The 22,871-nt window shown below is 39.9% G+C and overlaps 1 protein-coding gene across 1 annotated transcript in view; it reads left to right on the top strand.

Moving 5' to 3' along the window:
* Positions 1-22,871, top strand: part of DSCAM (DS cell adhesion molecule) — a 350,956-nt gene that overhangs the window by 250,105 nt on the left and 77,980 nt on the right. The window contains 3 exon segments of the mRNA XM_030915322.1: positions 13,023-13,176; positions 20,087-20,204; positions 21,613-21,776. Coding sequence (XP_030771182.1) covers positions 13,023-13,176; positions 20,087-20,204; positions 21,613-21,776 — 436 coding nt within the window.

Raw genomic sequence — 22,871 nt, 5'->3', positions numbered from 1 at the left:
TACATGGCACTTACTGTAAAATTGACCCTATTAATCAGAAGTAAAACACTCCTCAGCAAATGCCAAAGAACTCAAGTCAGAACAGTCTCTCAGACCACAGCACAATCAAATTCAAAATCAAGACTAAGAAATTCACTTAAAACTCTACAAATTACATGGAAATTGAGTGACCTGCTCCTGAATGACTTTGGGGATTAATAATGACATTAAGACAGAAATCAAGAAGTTCTTTGAAACTAATAAGAACAAGGATACAATGTACCAGAATCTCTGAGACACTGCTAAAGCGGTGTTAAGAGAGAAATTTATAGCACTAAATGCCCATGTCAAAAAGTTAGAAAGGTCTCAAGTTAACAACCTAACATCACAACTAAAAGAACTAGAGAACCAAGAACAAACAAATCCCAAAGCTAGCAAAAGATAAGAAATAACCAAAATCAGAGCTGAACTGAAAGAGATAGAGACATGAAAAACCATTTAAAGGATCAACAAATCCAGGAACTTGTTTTTTGAAAAAAAAAAAATAATAAAATAGATAGACCACTAGCTAGGCTAATAAGGAAGAAAAGTGAGAAGATTCAAACAAGTACAATCAGAATAAATAAGGGGGATATTACCATTGGCCCCACAGAAATACAAACAACCATCAGAGAATGTTATGAACACCTCTATGCACATAAACTAGAAAATCTAGAAGAAATGGATAAATTCCTGGACACATACACTTTTCCAAGGCTGAAATAGGAAGAAATTGAATCCCTGAACAGACCAATAATGAATTCTGAAATTGAGGCAGGAATAAGTACCCTACCAAACCAAAAAAGTCCAGGGCTAGGTGGATTCGTGGCACCAGATGTACAAAGAAGAGCTGGTACCATTCCTATTGAAACTATTCCAAAAAAATTGAGGATGGGGGGACTCCTCCCTAACTCATTTTATGAGGCCAGCATCATCCTGATACCCAAATCTGGCAGAGATACGACAAAAAAGAAAACTTCAGGTGAATATCCTTGGTGAACATCAGTGCAAAAATCCTCAACAAAATACTGAAAAACTGAATCCAGCAGTACGTCAAAAAGCTTATTGATATGGTTTGGCTGTGTCCCCACTCAAATCTCTTCTTGAATTGTAGCTCACATTTTCTCCATGTGTCATGGGAAAGACCAGTGGTAATTGAATCATGGGGGCGGATTTTCCTGTGCTGTTCTCATGATAGTGAATAAGTCTCATGAGTTCTGATGGTTTTATAAAGAGCAGTTCCCCTGCACATGCTCTCTTGTCTGCCACCATGTAAGACATGCCTTTACTCCTCCTTCGCCTTCTGCCATGATTATAAAGCCTCCCCAGCCATGGGGAACTGTGAGTCCATTAAACTTCTTTTTCTTAATAAATTACACAGTCTCTGATACTTCTTCATAGCAGTATGAAAATGGGCTAATACACTTATCCACCTTGATCAAGTAGGCTTTATTCCCAAGATGCAAGGTTGGTTCAACATATGCAATCAATGTGATTCATCACATAAACAGAAGTAAAGACAAAAACTACATGATTATCTCAGTAGATATGGAATATGTTTCTAAATCTTCTCTTAGTGTTTTGTGCAGCAATTTTTGCCTATTTGTTTGACATCCGTTCTTTAAGAAAGTGGAAGGGAAGTCTATGTTGTTTTTCATAAGTTTATCCTTTAATAGTGGTCTTTTTTCCCTGTTATCCTATTCACAGCGTATTAGCCTGTTCTCACACTGCTAATAAAGACATACTCAGGATTGAGTGACTTGGAAAGAAGTTTAATTGACTCATAGTTCAGCATGGCTGAGGAGGCCTCAAGAAACTTACAATCATGGTGGAAGGGGAAGCAAACATGTCCTTCTTCACATGGCAGCAGCAAGAGGAAGTGCAGAATGAAGGGAGGAAATGCCCCTTATAAAGCCAGGTCTCATGAGAACTCACTCACTATCACAAGAATGGCATGAGGGTAACCACCCCCATGATTCAGTTACCTCTCACTGGATCCCTCCCACAGCACATGGGGATTATGAGAACTACAATTCAAGATGAGATTTGGGTGGGGACACAGCCAACCCATATCACACAGTGACCTAGCCAGTAACTACTCAATCTTTCTGTTGAAGCTGTATTTCAGTTTTCTCCTCATATTGTTCTCAGTGGTCATTGGTCTACTAGGCGTTATGTAAAGCCACTCAATTGCTATAACTGGTAAAATGCAGATGGCCTATACTCAAGGTAGAAATCTTGGCCTTTAAAATTCTGAGCCCAATCATGTAATTTATAGAGGAAAGGAAAACATAAGCATATATTCCACTAAAATTTTCATATGGAAAGAGGCCCTGGAAATCTCTTTTGAAGCTCAGTCTCAGAAGACTGCCTGCCCGATTTGTCAGATAGCCTGTCACTAAGCATTCTGACTTTGAGGTAGCATTCATTCAGACTAGGTAGCTTAGTGTATGTCACCCTGAATGTACTTCCCCATTGCTGCGTAGAGCTTTCTGATTATCCACAGGCTAAAATGCTCTTTAAAAAACTTGACTTTGTTTAAGCAGTTTTAGGTTCACGGAAAAATTGAGAAGAAGGTACAGAGATTTTCCAAATACCCCTGCCCCTACTGCACAGTCTCCTCCACTATCAACATCCCCCAACAAAGTGGTACATTTGTAACAATGGTGGAACCTACGTTGACACATCATTATTAGCCAGTGTTCATAGTTTACATAAGACTTACTCTTGGGGTAGTACGTACTATAGGTTTGGACAAATGTTCGATTACATGGATCCACCATTATAGCATCATGCAGAAGTTTCACTTCCCTAAAGGCCCTCTGTGCTCCACCTATTCATCCCATCCCTCTCTTAACCTCTGATCTTTTTACTGTCTCCAAAGTTTTGCTAAAATGCCCTTTTTATCAATCAGATTTTGGAGCTTTTGGAAGATTCCAGCTCTGAAAACATCTCACCTTTTTGACTTGGCCCGACACAGACATATTGTATGATTTAAGGAAATAAATTGGTTTTAAGTCATCTTTCAGTTAACACTAGTGGAAACAGCTATTTTTTCAATATTGTAAATTCTACATCTATTATTTTTATTACTAAGAATTGTGTTTCTCATTAACTTCTTTCTCGTATGTGAGAAACTATATGATAACAAACTAGTATTTTTGTACAGAATTGTTGAATAGGTGACAGCAATCAAGTTAAATTAATAATGCACCTTTGACAGACAGATAATTTTCGTGGCAGGTGGTATGACAACGAAAAGGGTATGAGGCAAAATTGTAGCAAAGGGAGATTGTATTGGTTGGAAAGAGCCTGTTAACATAAGTATCTGTAATGCCAGTCGGGCTAATTGGGTGGTGCTTCTAATTCTAAACAATTATATCAAGAAACTAGTTTTTCTCATGTTTTCTCTGGATAACAACTTTAATATAGTTGCAAAACATTATAGCAATAACTTTTATATTTAGAAGGCCAAAAAATAAAATATTTTATATTTGAAAGGCTTTTTAAAAGTAGCCAATAGTCTATGTATATAGTTATATATATATAGTCATATATATAATGGTATCTATAGTAATCTCAGTAAAAGGCAGAGGAAACGATCAGAATTGCCTGGCTGTTATCCCATTTCTACCAATGTTGGCTCCTCAACCTGTGCCTTTAGGAAGATCTTTCTGCCATGACATCTTCTTTTATAGATGGGAACTGTGAAATAAAATGGAAATTAGATCAAAATATATTATACGTAAGATTTTTAAAAATCTTAAATTAATCCAGTGAACTGCTTATTCTTAATGGAATCCAGGCCATTTCTCTGCCCCTAAACAGAAAGATGTTAAGCATTCTGAAAGTGCCTTACCCTATAAGTAAAAGAGCTATCAATTTTGTTTATTGCCTTGGGGGAGTTTTTATTTCACTGCTGTGAACATTCTATCTGTGAAATCACAGCCTTCAAATTTTTTTAATTGCATGTTAATAATTAGCTATCAGAGCTTTTTAAAACATTGCATTTCCTTGATAGAATTAGTTTTTCATTAAAAAGCTAATTGAAATTTTTAAAAGTAGAATTCCTTTTATATCAGACAGGCTGAAGAATTTGACATGAACAGCCTATGGCTCTGTAGTCATTTTATACTCATTATTTTCTATTGTACTGAAATCATTTCTAGGTCATTACTAAATTCACCTAATACAACAAGAATTTCTTCAGTCTATTCCAGTTACTGGTCATTGAGTCCCAACTCTAAGCAATGCTCTGAACCAGGGTCCCTGCAGAGTGAGTAGGGGGATGGGTCAGTAGAGGGAGTAGAAAGGTGGGTCAGGGAGCCTGACCCCCAGGTAGATGCAGTAAGCACATGCAAGACCATAACCCACAGTGGAATAAAGGCAAAGACTATGAAAGACAAAGGGCAGACTTAGCCGCTGATTGAGAGGACTAGAGAAGGCTGTGCAGGGTCTGACAGGTGCAGCTATGAGCTAAATAATGTGAGGGGTTTGGAAATGAATTTGGCAATTCCTGGGTAAGCATCTTGTTTTATAGACATGACCAAAGAGTGTTTAAAGTGCCTCACTGTGGCTTATTGTATCTTACATACTGGTGAAAAGCATCTTACACATGAAAAGAAAAATATCACATTGACACCACAAGGCAAAAATAATTATGGAATGAAGATAGGTCTAGAAAACACTGTTCCCAGTCTTTCCGTGGGTTGACCCTGAAGCTCTTGGAGGAAACTAACCTTCTCACAACCCATACACTCCTTTGACTGCAAGGGTAAACTGTGCACGTTTAGTTCCTTAGGAACCCGCGACTCTACCCAGCAGACCTAAAGCAAAAACACACAAAGACAAAACGCTTGAAATGTGAACAATCTGGCTTGGGTGTCACAAGAGTTATCCCATTAACTGTATTTTCCACTCTGGATATGGCTTTGGGGAGGCAAACATGTCAGAGGTCTTGTAAACCCTTGCTATAAATATTTTTTAAAACAAATATATGAAGTTTCCATTTATTTTTCATGCATCTTTTAAATATTCATCCATGTCTTCAACTATGACAGGGTTGGTTTTAGAAAGATTCAAATGAGTTTATATCTAAATTTTAGTAGAAATTGGTCAGACTTCTACAGTACCTCATTTTAATCTTCTGTTTGCTGTGAACATTTCTTACTCCTTGGGGGCGGGAACTTACCTTATAGTCTACACACTGCAACTGAACTCAGTGAATGACCATAAATTAAAGTCCAGTAATTATTTACAAGCCCTTCCTATTACGAGGTATGAAGCTAAGAACTTTTGCCTAGATTTTCTTCCCACAGCCCAAAGGAGAGAACTATAGTCCAGCAAGTTTCTATGTCTGGCCTATGGGGTCCTCTAACTCTTGCCATCATCCCTCATCCACAGACCTTCATACTTTCAATCCAGTGGTATCTGCCTGGACCCCACCACCACCTCCCATGGTAAATACCATGATCAGCCCACTGTAAGAACAGTATTTGAGATGGTTCATTACATAAGCAACATGCATATTTTACATTTTATGTGTGTGTCCTCAGACCAAATACCCAAACCTTTCCCTGGGAACACTGGATTGCCCCTGTTACAAGACGTCAATAGAGCAGGATTCCCCAACCCCTGGGCCACAGACTAGTACTAGGACCTATATTGCATGCTTCTTATGGGAATCCAACTAATGCCTGATGATCTGAGGTGGAACAATTTCATCCCAAGACCATCCCATCCTACCATGTCCATCCATCTGTGAAAAAAAAACTGTCTTCCTTGAAACCTGTCCCTGATGCCAAAAATGCTGGGGACCGCTGAGCCAGAGACAGCCCTGTTCTCATGCCACCACATTATCTGGTGGACCAAGAAATCAGTAACTTGGCAGCCACTTAGGGCCATTTCAATTGAGATGGGATTAATTAATAATAAATGTTAGGTTGCTTCTCAACTTGGATAGAGCCTACATGTTTAAACATATTTTAGATGAGAAATAACAGGCTTTTTTCTCAGCTGGCCAACAGGAATTTATGACAGATGCAGAATAATTGGCAACCCCAGTCCACAAATGTCCCATCCACTTCCTCAAGCTGGGCATAGACAGAGCAGGATTAAAAATAAGCTGTGGAACAGAATCCCTGGCATTCTGGTTCAAGGCCATGGGGGATGGGATCTCTCAAGTCCATGCCTGGCCACACCTGCATAATGTTGGCTGTATTTCCATGGGTCACAAAGGAACTCTTACATCTTCTCTTCAAACAATGGCTAACACAGTTATTGTAGGTCTACTCAAAATTAATTCATACTTTAGGCATAATAAAATCTAGGATGACTGACACGTCTGTCTTAACTCTAAAGAAGATGAGATTGGAGAGTTCAAAGTCTACCTGAAGAAAAGGAAATAATTAAATATTAAGAAAAGTGTCTTTGTTGCTTCCCCACAGATTTCTCCTTTTGCCACATTTGGTTCATTTATCCCTAAGAAATTCCATTTTGAGTTTGCCCTTCTTTATACCATAGTGTTTATCTGTCATCCTTGATGGTGAAGCTTTGCTTTGTTCCTTTAAAAACAAAAAAGATTCAGAGTCTCTGAAATAGTAACCCAGCTGATATATCAGGAGAAATCTGGAAATCAAAGTGATCCCTTCTCATTAAACATTCTCTGTATTTGGAAGAGAGTGCTACATAATAAAATATGCATGTAGAAAGTAGCAAGTCAGTTTACACACTATTGGATTGTTGTGTTGGAAAATCTGGTATCCAATAAAAAGAAAATTAATGAAATGTAAATATAGCCCATGCTATCCTAACTTACGGAAATATGGAGGGAAATGCATAAAAAATAAATAGAAACTTCATATATTTGTTTTAAAAAATATAAAATAAGGGCACGATATTTATCATCGCTTCTTCTCAGAATAAGCGTTTTTGGCTGAGTATTAAGAAAAAGGATTTAATCAACTAGATTGGCTCCACTACACTGAGAGAACTTCTGGTTATTTTCTTCCCATTTTGCTCTTTTTTTTTCCTTTTTTCTCCTACCTCCTCTTAAAATGGTTAACAATGATTGAGTTACACACCATCCATAGCTAAGGATTCTGTTTACAATAAATACTATATAATTTACACTGCATCCTCTGTTGGAGGCATCTCATGCCTATGGGTCTCTCTCTCAAGACATCCAGGCTTGCTCTGTCCTCTAGGGTCCACCAGTAGGCATCCTTACCCCACTTCACTCTAGGAGGCGTGGCCAGTCTGGCCCAGCCTCCTCTCCTGTTGTGAGCAGGGCTAACCTGTGCCACTGTGGCTTGCCACTAGCCTTCTCAGGTGTGACTCACTTACCAAGCTCTGTGTCCTTCAGACTCCAAGTTCTCCAAGAGATTCCCTAGAGCTTGAAGCCCTCTTCCACCCATAAGAGGGAATGCTCACAGACCTCTCAACAGAAAATCCTTATTCCTGCCCCAGCCTCTTTTGGAGCCTGGAAATGGGTGATTGGCAAAACATCAGAACCAGCAAGTTCTGCCCATGTGGCCTCACAGCTCTTGTTAGGAAAGAAGGTACTGGCATCTTTAGGAGCATTCTCACACTTTAAGATTATTTCTAAAACTTCCAGAGAACAGGAAGAGTCAACTTTAATATCCAGTTACATATATTCCAAAGAAAAATAAATCAACTCTGATGGCTTAAATTGTTCAGTTACCAATTTTCTGCTTGCCCTGCTACTAAGACCAGGAAAATGGTGCCTAATTATGGCAGTCCTCAGAGGAATACACAGTGGCATCAAAGGGTGGTGACATCAGTGCAACTAACTTGCCCAGATAACCAATAGGAGCCACTAACAGCTTGACTTTATTCTTTTTCACCCTAACCTACAGAGAAATGAAGGAAGTTTCTATTAATATACCTTTTTTACTTCAATTCTTGATTAGTCTTCTATATAAATGATGAAACAAATCTTGTTGCATAAGAAACCATATTTTATTGATTTTAGCCATGCATTATGTTACAGGCACAAATTAAAATGTGTGTTTTGGAGGTAATCAAGAACAAATTTTACTTTGTCAACAGGATAAGTATGGAGTTTCAACTAAAAGCTATGTTGTCTATATAGAAAAAGATCTTTATTTTATAAATATATCTTAATGCTTTCCTGATGCTTAATGTCCAGTAGAGCAATGGTTATAATTTGCACACCATTAAGCTTTGTAAAATTAATTTGGCAAGGACATAGCCTTGGAGAATCATACAGTGCAAGTGCATACAGTCTCAGGATTGTCTCTGTGGTTTATCAGGAAACAGGCCAAATTCCCTCTGAACTCCTAGAGGAACTAATTTTCCCATAATACTCTAAGACGTGACTGGAGTGTTGTAGTGGGAGGAGGGTGGAGGTGAGGTGTAAATGAGTGCATACACATGCATATGCATGCTAGATTATAGGCATGTGTCTAAGGAATCCATGCAAGAGTCTCTCCAAATCATCTGACACTGTGTACCCACAAATTAAAATTTTGACAATAAGTAATTATCTGACATTATGTTTTGTTGAGGAAGCATGAGATTGTATGACAATTAAGAGATACAGTGAAGATTTAAATCCCCTGTTTAATTGCATAGCTGGTATTGTAACTTATGCAGCCTGCGGAGGCATGTAAGGTTTATTGAAAAGCTAGCAAGGGTAAAAGTAAGCCCTTCTTGTTTTGGTCACTTATAATTGACAGCATAAAGTGTGAGGAAATAGCACCAGACTTGGGACTAGAGGCCCTGAGCTGGAGCCATTGTTCTCCACTTGTCTGGCCTTGTGACATCAGTGAGTCACTTGCTTTCTCTGAACCTCAGTTTCCTGATCTATAAAATGGATCCAGCTCTACCTACTCCACATGGCTTTTTAAGGAACAATTCTGACCTATCTAGGTCTATGTCTCCTTGAAGTTCCATTAGTTTTGTTTCATGTAATAATAAATCCTAAACATTTTTCCACCTAATAACCAAGCTTCATATCTTTGAATAATAGGTGAATATTAGGTGAATAAATGTTTAGAATTTTTATGTTCTCTTGATGAACTGACCCCTGTTATCATTATGAAATTTCTCTCTTTCTTACTGGTAATATCCTCTGCTCTTAAATCTATTTTATCTCATATTACTATCGCCACTCCGTATTTCTTTCAGTTAGTGTTACCATAGGATATCACTTCCGTTCCTTTATTTTTAACCTGTTTGTGTTTTATATTTCAAGCACGTTTCTTGTAAGCAGCATATAGTTGGATATTGCTTTTCTATCAGGTCTGACAATCTTTGCCTTTAATATATTTATATCATTTGCACTTAAAATTATTATTAATATGTTTATGCTTAAATCCGTGGTAGTACTATTTGAGTGCTGCTGTTGTTGTGCTACTTGTTGCCCTTGTCACTCTTTTTCTGACTCCTTTGGATTTTTGTAATTCCATTTTATTTATCTTATTAGTTCATTAGCTTTATTTTATGCTATATTTTGTAATTTCAGCAGTTTCCTTAGGATTCACAGCATATACTTTTAACATCATAGTGTACTTTCAAGTGGTATTACACACTTTGCATATAGTGTAAAAAACTTACAATTATATACTTCCATTTTTTCCTCCCAACCTTTGTGCTATTGTTAAACATTTTACTTTTATTTATGTTATATGCCCACATTACATTGGTACTGTTTTTAACTATCAACCATATTTTAATAATATTTAAATAAGAAAGATCATATATATTTATCTATATAATTACCTCTTTTTTCTACTTATTTGTGTACATTTATGTCTCTGTCTATCTGGTATTATTTTCCTTCTGCTGGAAGGATTTTCTTTAACATTTCTTGTAATGTGGGTCTACTGGTGATTAATTCTTTCAGCTTCTTATGTATCTGAAAAAAGTCTTTATTCAATTTCATTTTGAAATATATTTGTCGAATATAGAATTCTAGGTTGATTTTTTTCTTTTAGTACTTGAAAGAAATCATTCCACTGTCTTCTTACCTCGATTGTTTTTCAAATGAAATTGGCTGCCATGCTTATCTTTGTTCCCCTTTATATAACAGGAACTTTCTCTGGCTGCTTTTAAGATTTTCTCTCTAGCATGGAAACTAAAACTCTTGAGTAGTTTAATTATGATGCTCCTGGGTATAGTTTTTTTTTTTTTTTTTTTTTTTTTTTTTTTAATATTCTTGTGGCTAGAATTCACTGAGTATCTTGGCTCTATGGGCTACAGTTTTCATCAAATTTGGAAATTTTTCAAGCACAATTTTTTACAACCTTTTTTTGGTCCCTTCTCTCTCGCTTTGTTTAGTGACTCCACTGCATGTATGTTAAGCATCCTGATATTCTTCCATAGCTCACTAATGCCCTGTTAACTTTTTTATTCTGTTTTCTATGTATCATTTATTAATATGTCTTTGTGAACCTCAAATATCTGAGACAGGTCTCAGTCAATTTAGGAAGTCTATTTTGCCAAAGTAAGGATGCATGCCCATGACACAGCCTTAAGAGGTCCTGGCAATATGTGCCCAAGGTGGTCCGAGCACAGCTTGGTTTTATACATTTTAGCAAGACATGAGACATCAATCAATTTTTTAACATTGGTTCCATCTGAAAAGGCAGGACAACTTGAAGCAAAGGCAGGACAACTCAAAGTGGGGAGGGGGCTTCTAGGTCCTAGGTAGATGAGAGAGAAATGCTTACATTCTTTTGAGTTTCTGATTAGCCTTCCAAAGGAGGCAATCAGATATGCATTTATCTCAGTGAGCAGAGGGATGACTGAATAGAATGGGAGGCAGGTTGGCCCTAAGCAGTTCCCAGCTTGACTTTTCCCTTTAGCTTAGTGATTTGGGGAACCCAAGACTTATTTTCCTTTCACATCTTTAAGTTCACTAATCATTTTTTCTGCAATATCTACTCTGCTGCTAATCAAGTTCGATGTATTTTTTATCTCATGCGTTGTCGTTTCAAGTTTAACTTAGGTCTTTTTGTATCATATCTACTTAAATTTTTGAACATATGCAGTTATAATACAGCTATAATACAATTATAACTACTTTATTGCCCTTGTTTGCATAAATCTAATGTCTGTGCCAATTATGGTGAATTTTGATTGATTGATTGATTTCTTCTTTATGAATTATGTTTTCCTGGAAATTTTTATGACAGCTTTATTGAGATGTCAATCACTTTTAAATTCAACAATTCAATGGCTCTTCGTATATTCACAGAGTTATGCAACCCTTACCACTATCTAATTTTAGAACATTTTCATCACCCTGAAAAGAAAATCCACACCCATTAGCCGTCATTCCCAATTTTCCCCTTCCCCTACCCTGCCCCTGACAACCAGTAATCTAATTTATGTTGCCATCAATCTGCCTATTCTGAACATTTTAAATGAAGGGAATCATAAATGTGTGGTTTCTTGTAATTGGCTCCTTTCACTTAGCATAACGTTTTCAAGATTTATCCAAGTTATAGCATTTATCAGTACTTCATTCCTTTCTATTATCTCATAACACTCTGATATGGCTTGGCTCCATGTCCCCACCCAAATCTCATCTTTAATTATAGCTCCCATAATTCCCATGTGTTGTGGGAGAGACCCAGTGGGAGATAACTGAATTATGAGGGCAGTTTCCTCTATACCATTCTCGTGGTAGTGAATAAGTCTCAGGTTTACAAGGGGGAACCCCTTTTGCTTGGCCTCATTCTTTCTTGCCTGTCGCCATGTAGGACATGCCTTTCACCTTCTGCTGTGATTGTGAGGCCTCCCCAGCCACATGAAACTATGAGTCCATTAAACCTCTTTTTCTTTATAAATCAACTAGTCTCGGGTATGTCTTTATCAGCAGTGTGAAAACAGACTAGTACGGACTCCATGGTATCGCTATGACATATTCTGTTTATCCAGTCATCAGTTGACAGATATTTGGGCTATTTGTATGTGAAAATATTTTATTAGGTGTTAAACTTTGTGAACTTCACCTTTTGGAGTACTGGATGTTTCACTTTCTATAAATTCTATAAATATTCTTGACCTTTATTCTTGGATGTAGTTAAGTTACTTAGGAATAATTTGCTCTCTGTAAGTCTTGCTTTTAAGAATAATTAGGAAAGACTAGAGTGGTATTCAGTCTAGGGCTAATTATTTCCCCTTTGTGGTAAGACCCTTATGCACTATACCAAAAGCGTGATGAATCTTGATGTTTTCCAACCCAACTGGTGGGAACAGCCACTACTCCCAGCCCTGTGTGAGTGTTAGGCACCGTGACCTCCAGTTCTTTCAGGTGATTCTTTCCCTGGCCTCAGGTAGTTTCCTCACACACATCCATGGATCTGCTCAGCTAAATACCCAAGTAGGACCCTCTTCAATCTCCAGAGCTTGTCCTTTGTGTGTAGCTCTCTTTCCAGTGCTCTTCCTTGTGAACTCTAGCTTCCTTCAGGCTCTCAGCTCTGCCTCCTCAGCTTGGAAAGGCTGCCAGGCTCCCGAGTTGAGGAGGCAGAACTCTCTATTTTATCAGAAATAAAATTCACACTGCCCTAAAAAATGCAAAAACTCTGTGATTGTGGGGTTTTCTTCATCTGTTTCCCATTGTTCAGAGATCACTGTCATTTATTGCCTGATGTGCGATGCTTTTAGAACCATTGTTTTATATGTGGTGTGTGTTCCTCAGTTGTCTCAGGTAGGAGGGTAAATCTGGTTCTTCTTACTCCATCTCAGCCAAATATAGAAGTGCTGTGGCCTGTAATGTAAAGGGATAAATTATTTATTGGTGGCCATCAAAGCTGCTGCAGAGAAAAATGTAGATGGTGGCTCAGTTAAACTCATCAGTTATGTTTTATATTGCAAAGCCAGCCTTTTAGAGAGGAGTGAGTTGTGAGTTTTGTTTGTTATGATATTTAATATGTTCATGACCATTCCCTCGGGAAATCCATTTTTGCCACATGCTTCTTTGAATGTGGGAACACTTATGTCTCCTTTCACAGGTGATCAGCGAGTTTGAGGCCTCTCCCGACTCGTTTTCCTACAGAATTCCCAACCTGAGTAGGAATCGTCAGTACAGCGTCTGGGTGGTGGCTGTGACGTCAGCTGGAAGAGGCAACAGCAGTGAAATCATCACAGTCGAGCCATTAGCAAAAGGTAGGCAGTGGCAGTAAGGACCTCATTTCCTATTGTAACTTGACTGTTTTTAAGTCTCCATTTTACCTGAAATAAAACTTACACTTCCCTAAAAATTAAATAAACCAGAATATCACATTTTAGCTCAAGAAACAGGGTGGTGGCTAGCAAGCTCTGAGCTTCTGTCCCATGGGAAAGGAATTCCATGGAGGTAAACACAGAGCTGAGAATGAGTGGCCTTACAATAGAAGTATCTGAAAATCAGGAAAGGAGACCTCATTCACCCCTTGGAGTAGCTGAAAATCATTACATGGCATTTTCCCAAGGATGTTCTACTTTCTCCAAAATCAGGTATCACACTTCCTAATGAGAAATGTCTATTTTAAAGTCTATGGAATTCGCAAGCTTAAAAGTATTTGAAAATCGTTCACTATCTGTTGATAGAAATGCTATAAGCAAAGACTTTAAGTAACAGCAGGAAGTAGGAGTCACCAAAGAATAAAAAGTTCCTTAAAGTGAATATAATATCTTCACATTTTTCTGTTAGACTGGTCCTTAAAATGCACATGCAGGCACAGGGCATTCTTGCTCTTCTGGTAGTCACCACCATCCAGTGTTTCCAGGAACCCCCTAAATTAGCACTCATAATAAGTCAATTTCCTTACAACACAATTCCAGGCCAGCAGGAGTTGCCCTGATTTTGGGCTATAGAATAGTGGCAACTTATTACTAATATGTCCTCTGAGAGCCAGAAAGAGAAGAATAAACATTCCAAGATTCCAATTTTACCTCCAAGAATTCTCTTGATAATGTGCTTTTCAATGAGATCGTTAAGAAATAGGCAGAATAAAACAGTGAGGGGAAAAAAGAGGGGTGTCACATTTTGAGCTCAAATGCAGATAGAAAATAAGTAAGTTGGTAAGGGAAATAAACTGGGGGGACTTATTTTTTGTATTACACTCTTTGGTCATGATATCCAGCCACTCCCTGAGATTGAGAAAATGATGATTACCAAGGAAAATGTTGGACATAAGGACTGAGCTGTGTGATTTACCAAAAAAAAAAAACCAAAAAACTGCAACAAAACACATAGAATTAGCAATAATATTTCTTCCTTTCCTTTGTGCTTTCAAAGTTCTGTCTCTCAACACAGTCAGAAAGGCCTGGCTAGTGCAGTGAGGTATGACTTACTCAGTGGGGAAGAGTTGAAAATTACCATAGAAGCACGTCTTGCCTGGGGAAATTCAGTGTCCTCTAGTCATTTAATAAGTCATTTTGAGTGTCTGTTGCATGTCAGGGTCTGTGCTGGGGACACAGAGGATTTGGTCAAGGGAGGCTGACTGCTGAAACAAATGTTCCCTAAATCTCAGTGGCTTCACGTAATAATATAGTCCAACAGAGATATTTTTGGTCAAGGCTCTCTTGGGTGGCCTGTTCCGCATGGTGTTTCAGGGATCCAGGCCTCTTCCACCTTATGATTTGCAACCCTGGATTTCTCCTCATTTAAAGCTACATTGATGGGGGAAGAAAGGAGTATGGAGGGTTTGATGAGAAGTTTTCATGAGCCAGATATGGAAGTGTATATGTTATTTTTACTAATATCCTATTGTCTAGAATAAAGGGATGGACCCACTAGGGAAAAGAAAGCAGGGTTTGGAGAGCCCAGAGGAGTCTCTTAAGATGATCTAAGAGATGTGTTCACTCCCTGACTCCCTTGATCTTACAGTCTGGTGGGGAACCAGTCAGTGATATGGTTTGGCTGTGTCCCCACCCAAATCTCATCTTGGATTGTAGCTCCCATAATTTCCACGTGTCATGGGAGGGATCCGATGGGAGGTAATTGAGTCATGGGAGCGGGTCTTTCCTGTGCTGTTCTCATGACAGTTAGTAAGTCTCATGAGATCTGATGGTTTTGTAAAGGGGCGTTCCCGCGCACATGCTCTCTTGCCTGCCGCCACCTAAGACATGCCCTGTGCTCCTCATTTGCCTTCTCCCATAATTGTGAGGCCTCCCCAGTCATGTGGCACTGTGAGTCCATTAAACCTCTTTCCTTTATAAATTACCCAGTCTCAGGCATGCCTTTATTAGCAGCATGAGAACAGATTAATACAGTTAGTAAACAAAGCATCACAAAAGTATATGCATAAAGACAAACTGCAGTCAGTGCTATAAAGAAATGGCGTGAGAGGATCTTACCTGGAGTGTCAGGTGGAAGACACACTTGGTCCCTGAGGACAAGCAAAGGCAGTTATGTGAAGAGGGAAGAAGTGAGCAGTCAGAAGCTCTGCAGAGAAAGATTTAGCAGGTGGGAAGTCCAGGACACTGGACCCTGCTGGGGCCGGGGAAGGAACAGTGGTCCCAGAGATGCTGGGAAGGAAGGCAGGGGCCTGATCATGCTAGGTTTTCAACACTGTTAGGGATTTCAGATTTTCCCATAAGAGAGATAAGGAGACAGTGTAGGGTTTTAAGCAAAGGAGGCGCATGATCTTTGTGTGTGTATGTGCATGTGTGTGTGTCTGTGTGTGTGATAAACCTTATTTTTAGAACAGTTTTAGACTTACAGAAAAATTGTGATGATAGAATACAGAGTTGCCATTTACCTCACACCTAGTTTTCCTTTTTGTAGACATCCTAATTAAATGGTGCCTTTCTTATAGTTAATGGCAGGTGTGATTTTTGTTTTGTTTTGTTTTGTTTTTTTAGACAGAGTCTTGCTCTGTCACCAGGCTGGAGTGAAGTGGTGCCATCTCGGCTCACTGCAACCTCTGCCTCCCAGGCTCAAGCAATTCTCCTGCCTCAGCCTCCCAAGTAACTAGGACTACAGGCACGTACCATCACGCCCAGCTAATTTTTGCTTTTTATTTTTTAGTAGAGATGGGGTTTCACCATGTTGGCCAGGATGGTTCTGATCCCCTGACCTCATGATCTGCCTGCCTTGGCCTCCCAAAGCACTGGGATTACAAACGTGAGCCACTGCGCCCAGTCAATGGTGGGTGTGCTTTTAAAGATCACCCTGATCTCTCTGTCCTGAATGGACTGCAGAGGGGGAAGGGTGAGAAAAGCAGATGCCCAGCAAGGAGGCCAAGGGGTCACCCAGTGAGGCTTGGAGTAGCAGAGTAGCAAAGAGGATTGAGAGGAGAAACCGAGGGGCCTGGGCTGTGTTGTGGACACAGAGCGGAGGAGACTCAGTGGCAGAAATGGAGGAGGATGGAGAAGGTGATAGCAAGAATGAAAACCCAAATTCTCATGTGGGTTAGCATAAGTGGAGGCATGATTTATTGATGAAGAAGACCATGGAAGAAGTGGATTTTGAAGCCAGTGAGAGGAGGCACGGGCATTTGGGGGGGTTCCAAGGTGACGAAGAGCCATTCACTCAGAGGCGTCTATGCACTGAGGTGTGTCCTGGCTCTCAAGAGACATCTGGAAGGAGGAAGAAATTCAGGGAGTCAGCATCTGGGTATCCCTTACACCTGGGATAGGAATGAGATTGGCTGAGAGATGGAAGAGAGATGAAGTGTACCAGGATGGCCTCTCAAAGGGAGTGGGAGCAGGCAAAGGAAAAGGGGAAAAGCCAGAGAGGCGGGGGAGCCAGGACGTGTTAGGCTGCAGATTCAAAACAAATGCTTGCAAAAGGAGGGAGCGGTCAGCTGAGGCTGCTGCTGCTGGAAAGTCAGGTGAAACCAGGCAAAAATGCCCCTCAGTTTGGCCATGTGGAGGACCGTGGTGACCTTTCTGTGAGCGGTGTTAGTGAGTGTGGAGGGGCATGTAGAAATGAGCCTGAGTCAGGTGAGAAAGTGGGTAGGAGGTGAGGGGCAGGCTGACTGGGCAGAACATTCCTTCAACACACATCACCTGGAAGAAGTGACAACCAAGAGAAGAAGCTTGGAGGTGTGGGAGGGTCTCATTCAAGGAAAGGCTCTGGGTTCATTGTTTTTTCGTGAGGCCTGCCATCAGAGCGTCTTTGTGTGGTAATGGGAAGATCCCAGTAGAGAGGGAGAAAGGAGAAATCGACAATACATAAGAAAGAGCCCATGACCACAGCACTGAGGTTTAGAGGAGGAAATGCCAGTAGGTTCACAGATTTGGTGACTGGAAATGCAGGATTCCTGGATGGTGTCCCTGAAGCATTAGGCAACTTGGGGATGGTGGAGGGAAGCCCAGAAGTGTGAGAAGAGGAGGGACAGTAGGAAGCCATCATTGCAGGGAACGGGGAGGACATTTACTAAAGAAACAGTAAGACTGGCAGGGAGTACTGACAGTTCAGCTGAGGTTGGTGATCCTAAATGGTGGTCAATCTCCAAGTACTCTTTTGCATGGATTTTTTGCAGAAAGGTTCAACTTTTCATGCTTAAGGGAGGTTGACTCAGGGTTAGGGTTGCTGTAGGTAGGTTTTCTGGAAAGGGGATAAGCTAGGGAGTGCCTCAGGATGGAGCAGATAATCAATTGGGCAGCCCCCACACAGAAGCCCAGACACTGGCAAACCATTAAGGCTGAAAGGCCCATCCTAGAGGGGTGGGGATGTCCACAGCAGAGGAGATTGAGACAGGTTATTCTGCACTTGTTTGGAAGTCAAGGCAGACCAGCAGCAGTCTAGCGACAGGTAACAGAGTCCAAAATTCAGATATAGATTGAAGAAGAGGAGGACCACTGCTTTTAGGGAGGGAGTGGCAGAATGGGGCCATGGCACTGGTCCTGGGGGAAGCCCCTCCTAGGAAGGGGTCCAGGACACGAACGAGGCACAGAGAATCTGGCCCCATGGCTGTGAACAAACAGGACCCGAATCAGAGGGGACACCAGGTTGCAAAGGGATTCAGTTTCTCATCAGAATCACCTGGGATACTTGTCAAAAGGCAGATGCCCCAAGCACACGAAAGAGCTGCTGAATCCACAAGGCCATGGTGGGAACCTGCATTTTAAACAAAGATTTAGAGGATTCTCTTGGCTGCCCCAGGTCTAGTGTGTTGAGTTGCCCAGTCATGACATTTCTGGCTAGAGACCCTTTAAATTTCAACTGTCTAAAATGGGCATTGAGCTATAGCATTGGAGGTTGTTGGGCTTGAAGATGAAGTACCTCTAGCTTGTATTTTTAAAATTGCTAATGGAAAAGCATTCGTAAGTCCTGGAGTTAATTTGAGGGGTTATGCCCAGAATGTTAAAGAACAACAATGGAATAGAATGGAACAGAGTCAAATCAACTAGACTAGACTAAACTAGGGTTAAGAAAAGGTAGAAAACATCATAATGCATCACATATAGTGAAGTCTTTATTCAGGCAACTTTGTTTGCACTCACACAAACATCTCCATGCATGTGTAGCTTCTGGAATTTGATGTAAAACATATTTCTTAAAGTGGCTGACTGTTAAAAAGCCAGAAAGCCCATAACTCTAGCTGAATTTCTCTAGCCACCCCCCTTTTACTGCTGAGGACATTCTCCACTCTCTAAAGAACTGTCTGAAGAGTGCGAAAAAGAAAATGCCAAAAGCTACCAGTGCGGGAAATCTGATGCTGCCTAATCAGGACCATTTTGTTATCATGATGCAAAATCAGCAATGTCAATGACTGATGTCAATGTCAATGACTCATTTCATCAAATGAGCCCTGCCTTAGAATACTTCATCTCAGTCTGCGGAAACTGCTTGAAACATTGGTTTTGCTTGCAACAAAAAACAAGGTCTAGCTTCTAAGCCCTCTGGCATTTCCTTTTTCTCTCTACTGTTGCCCACAGTGCCCAGAAGCATAAATGTATGATTTGATCTGGTAGATCCTCGTGGCTAATGTGGGTATTCTATACTAAGATGGCTGCATGATGACTTGGTTCTGGGTACTCTGCCCTTCCTGGGATTCTAGAGCTTCCCTGAGGGAGCCCTCTCACCTTCCTTTGCCAATGCAAACCCTCAACCCAGAAATGGTGCAGGGATCTCACCTCGGTCCCATTTTTATGGGCTCTGAATCAGATCAAGACCACCTTCCACCTGTGGTTTTCGGTCTGTGCATCTATTGAGGGTGAGCTCCCATAGGGGCACCTGTTTCCTCTATGTCCCCAGCTCCATGACAGTGTCTGAAACATACTGGCTAAAACAAAGGACAGGAGAAGCCCCTGGCTCCTGTTTATGCCCCAGAAAGTAATGTCCCGATGTAGGACACAGACTGAGCAGATTGTTTTCCTCTAGAAGACTTGCGTGTGGCGTGCCTGTCAGCTTTTGTGACTCACTGATGGAGGTAGTACTAGAACCTCTCATTGCTGGCCACACTGGACTTCAAGGCAAGTTCACCATGAGCTTTTTTCCTTGTCTCCTGGGACTTCCTGCTACCTTGGGGCCGTGCCAACACCAGATGCCCCTGGCAGATGCTCCTGTTTGGGCATCTGAATCACTGTCCCAAGCAAACGGTTGTTCTTCGAGAGAGGCCACTCTGAAAATGTTCATTCTCCTTAATGTGTGTCCTAGAGATCAAGTTGCTATAACACAGTCGGGAAATTGATAAGTAGAACTTGTTCCAGTTTTACTCCTTCCCGTCTTTGGGGCTTTTGTGTTTTGTATTGTCTACTTTCTCTGATATTAAAAGTATATTTTAATGAACAGTTTTTGTATTGAGATAAATTGCTTCATAAAGTGCTTTGAGAAATAATTGGGCTCATAGAAAACACAGCTTGGAGCTGCTTGGCCTATGAAGCCCCAGCTATTTAATTTGGACTCCTCATGTTTAGTCAATAAAAGAAAAAAATGCTACAATGGGAATTTTCTGCTAGTTGTGTGTTCTTACAATGACAGTTCCTCATAACCCAGGTACCAGGGAGTAGTGTGGACAGTTGTAATGTGAATTGGCTTCACATCCATTTTTGGGTATTGCCCTTATTGAGTAGGTCACGTTGACCTCTGTGTAGACGCGTCTGTGGAGTAATCAGGCTTCCACTTCGTTTGATTCCTCAGCTCCTGCGCGAATCCTGACCTTCAGTGGGACAGTGACTACTCCATGGATGAAAGACATTGTCTTGCCTTGTAAGGCTGTTGGGGACCCTTCTCCTGCGGTCAAATGGATGAAAGACAGGTAACCAGTAACCCAATGTATGCCTTCAGTGAAACTCTAAGAGATTACATCTGACATACTTAGGTTGGGTCTAGTGGTCTCCTAATTTTGTGTTTATTTATATTAGTGAAAACTCAAGGAAACCTACCAATTCTTCTGAGATGAGGGCAGGGAAGAAATCTTGGCTTTAGCACTGAAAGGGTCTGATTTATTGTATCAACCCTCTGTTAATTCAGAGCCTTTTAATTCATGAGAGAATGCTTGCAAGGAAAATAGTCGAACCAACTCAATTATTGTGGACGTTTGCTGTACCCTCTCAGATAAATTGTCCATGTAACTGAGATGAATGTACCCAAGGTTATTGTGTGACTTAACACCTATCTCTTCTTCTTTAAAGATAGCAAACTAACCATAACTCAAATACCCTGAGAAAGGACTTGAAGAAATGGAGTACATTAAGACTTTGCTAATTTAAAATCTGGTTCTCCATACTCAATAGTAATTATTAAAATAATAGGAGCCAAGAAAGAGGGGGAGAGTGAGTGAGATGTGGTCTGTCCATATAACTTTTTAAAGTGCTTTATCTCTATTCGGGAGAAGAAATTAGGATATAAGTAAAGGGTTGAAAATTCATTTATGCGCATAGAAATATGATATAATGGATTCAGAAGAAAGCCTATTTTCAAGCAAAAGCACTTAGAAGGCATAAACTATAGAAATAATGGCTTGGTGTAGTGACCAAACTGTAGAAATAATAATGGCTTGGTTTAGTGACCACTTTTCTCATGCATTTAAAGTCGGTTCATCCAAATGAAATATGTAGCTCCCAAGGTCAAGCCGGCATTCTGCCTATTGTGGGAATGACCCCAGAGGACTGGACAGTCTGCCACCGGAGCAGTGGTTATGATGGCCACGCAGTTCTTTTTATACTGGGGTAAACTCATCACCCTCTTGAGATATCACATGTCATTTTTCATGCCAAAATCATGAATAATTGTGACTTTCAGTGAATCTAAAAATGCTCCCAAGGTTTAGTTCCCCCTATATGAATTGTTGAAACTGGCACTTCTGCCTACAGAAGAAATTCCCAGAGTTGCCAAAATGAGGAGATCTCCAGTGCCCACAGAATGGAGTAAAGAAGGACCATCCGTCTCCGGCATGGGTGAGGAGCCCATTGACTTGAGCCAGAATCTGGGCCCTTGACACAGATCTCGTCTTCAACATAACATTTTTTACAAAGGAAACCTTCAGCTACACAGCTATTGATTGTTTTCATTATGTAATCATATTTAGTTCTTTCATAATGCAAGAAATATGAAGCTTTCAAATGTGTTGTTTGCTTCACAGAGAGTCTTTATGCTTTTCCCCAACCTCAGCTAATTTGGATTGTAATTTCTTTAATCTGTGCATTTTTCTTCCTGTGAGGCAGTAACGGGACACCCAGTCTAGTAACGATTGATGGGCGGAGGAGCATCTTTAGCAACGGAAGCTTCATTATTCGCACGGTGAAAGCAGAAGACTCTGGCTATTACAGCTGCATCGCCAATAACAACTGGGGATCTGATGAAATTATTTTAAACCTACAAGTACAAGGTACAACATTTGAGGACTCTTTTTAATGATATCTTTTACATGTACACTTTGTATGCAAAGAGTAACATTGAACAAATTTTAAAATCAGCCCTTGTAAAGAGCTAATCTCTGTTTTCATATTACAGAAAACAACCACATGTTCATTTTGCAAAATATTATTAAACAAAGAAAATAAAAAGCATTCACAACCTCAGAAATACCAAGATACAAAACATCTTTGCATACAGAATGCCTAGTCTCTTTTTTCTTTATGCGTGCATGTCTAAAAAAGTCCTTCTTAATTTCCATTAATTGCACTGTTTACATATGTGTAAGTGTATCCCCAGAAAACACAAACAAAAAGCAAGTCTGAATTGTGGTCTTTTTCGTATGCTAATTAACTCAATTTTTATATGCAGTGTACTTTATAAAATGACAGTGGCTGGAGCTCTAACTAGATTTCTATAATATTTAGCTATGCATGTAATACTAAGTATTTTTGTTGATATCATACACAAAATATGCACAACTTCAAACGATTGTCATATTAAAATTTTGTGTAAATCCCAATCAATAACTGATTGAGTTCAGATTTGTATGCACAGCAATATTTTATTAGTAGAAATCAAATCAAAATATTTTATTTAGTAGAAAAATCAAAGTGTGTGCCTCTTTGGATTTAGGTGTTGTCACATTAATAGATTACAGCAAGTAAAAGTAAAATCAATACTGTTCTCAGTGGGATGGAAGGAAAGGAAAAGGACTATATTTCTAAAAATACTGCAAAATTGATCTTGAATTTCAAGTTAATTGAAGTCAGGATAATTCGAGGGCATTTTGAAAGACAGGCACTATATTATGACTCTAAAGAGATAGGCCAATATATCAGGCTTCTCTCGGAGGAAAAGAGAAGGGAATTTTATATGAAGCTTTATATGAAGCTTTCTGTATGATTTGGATAACCTGATTCTGAATTTCTTTAGTGTTTCTGTCCTCAGAACCGGTCCAGACTTATTTACCAGTATGTATTCTACAAGCCTTGTAAGAGAGACCAGTTCATGTTCTGCAGTTCCAAGGCCTGCTTTTGATTTTCAGAGGGGTGTGTGTATGTGTGTG

The sequence above is a fragment of the Rhinopithecus roxellana genome, chromosome 13 (assembly GCF_007565055.1).
Source record: "Rhinopithecus roxellana isolate Shanxi Qingling chromosome 13, ASM756505v1, whole genome shotgun sequence".
Classification (NCBI taxonomy): domain Eukaryota; kingdom Metazoa; phylum Chordata; class Mammalia; order Primates; family Cercopithecidae; genus Rhinopithecus; species Rhinopithecus roxellana.
This window is presented reverse-complemented; position numbering and strand designations above follow the sequence as displayed.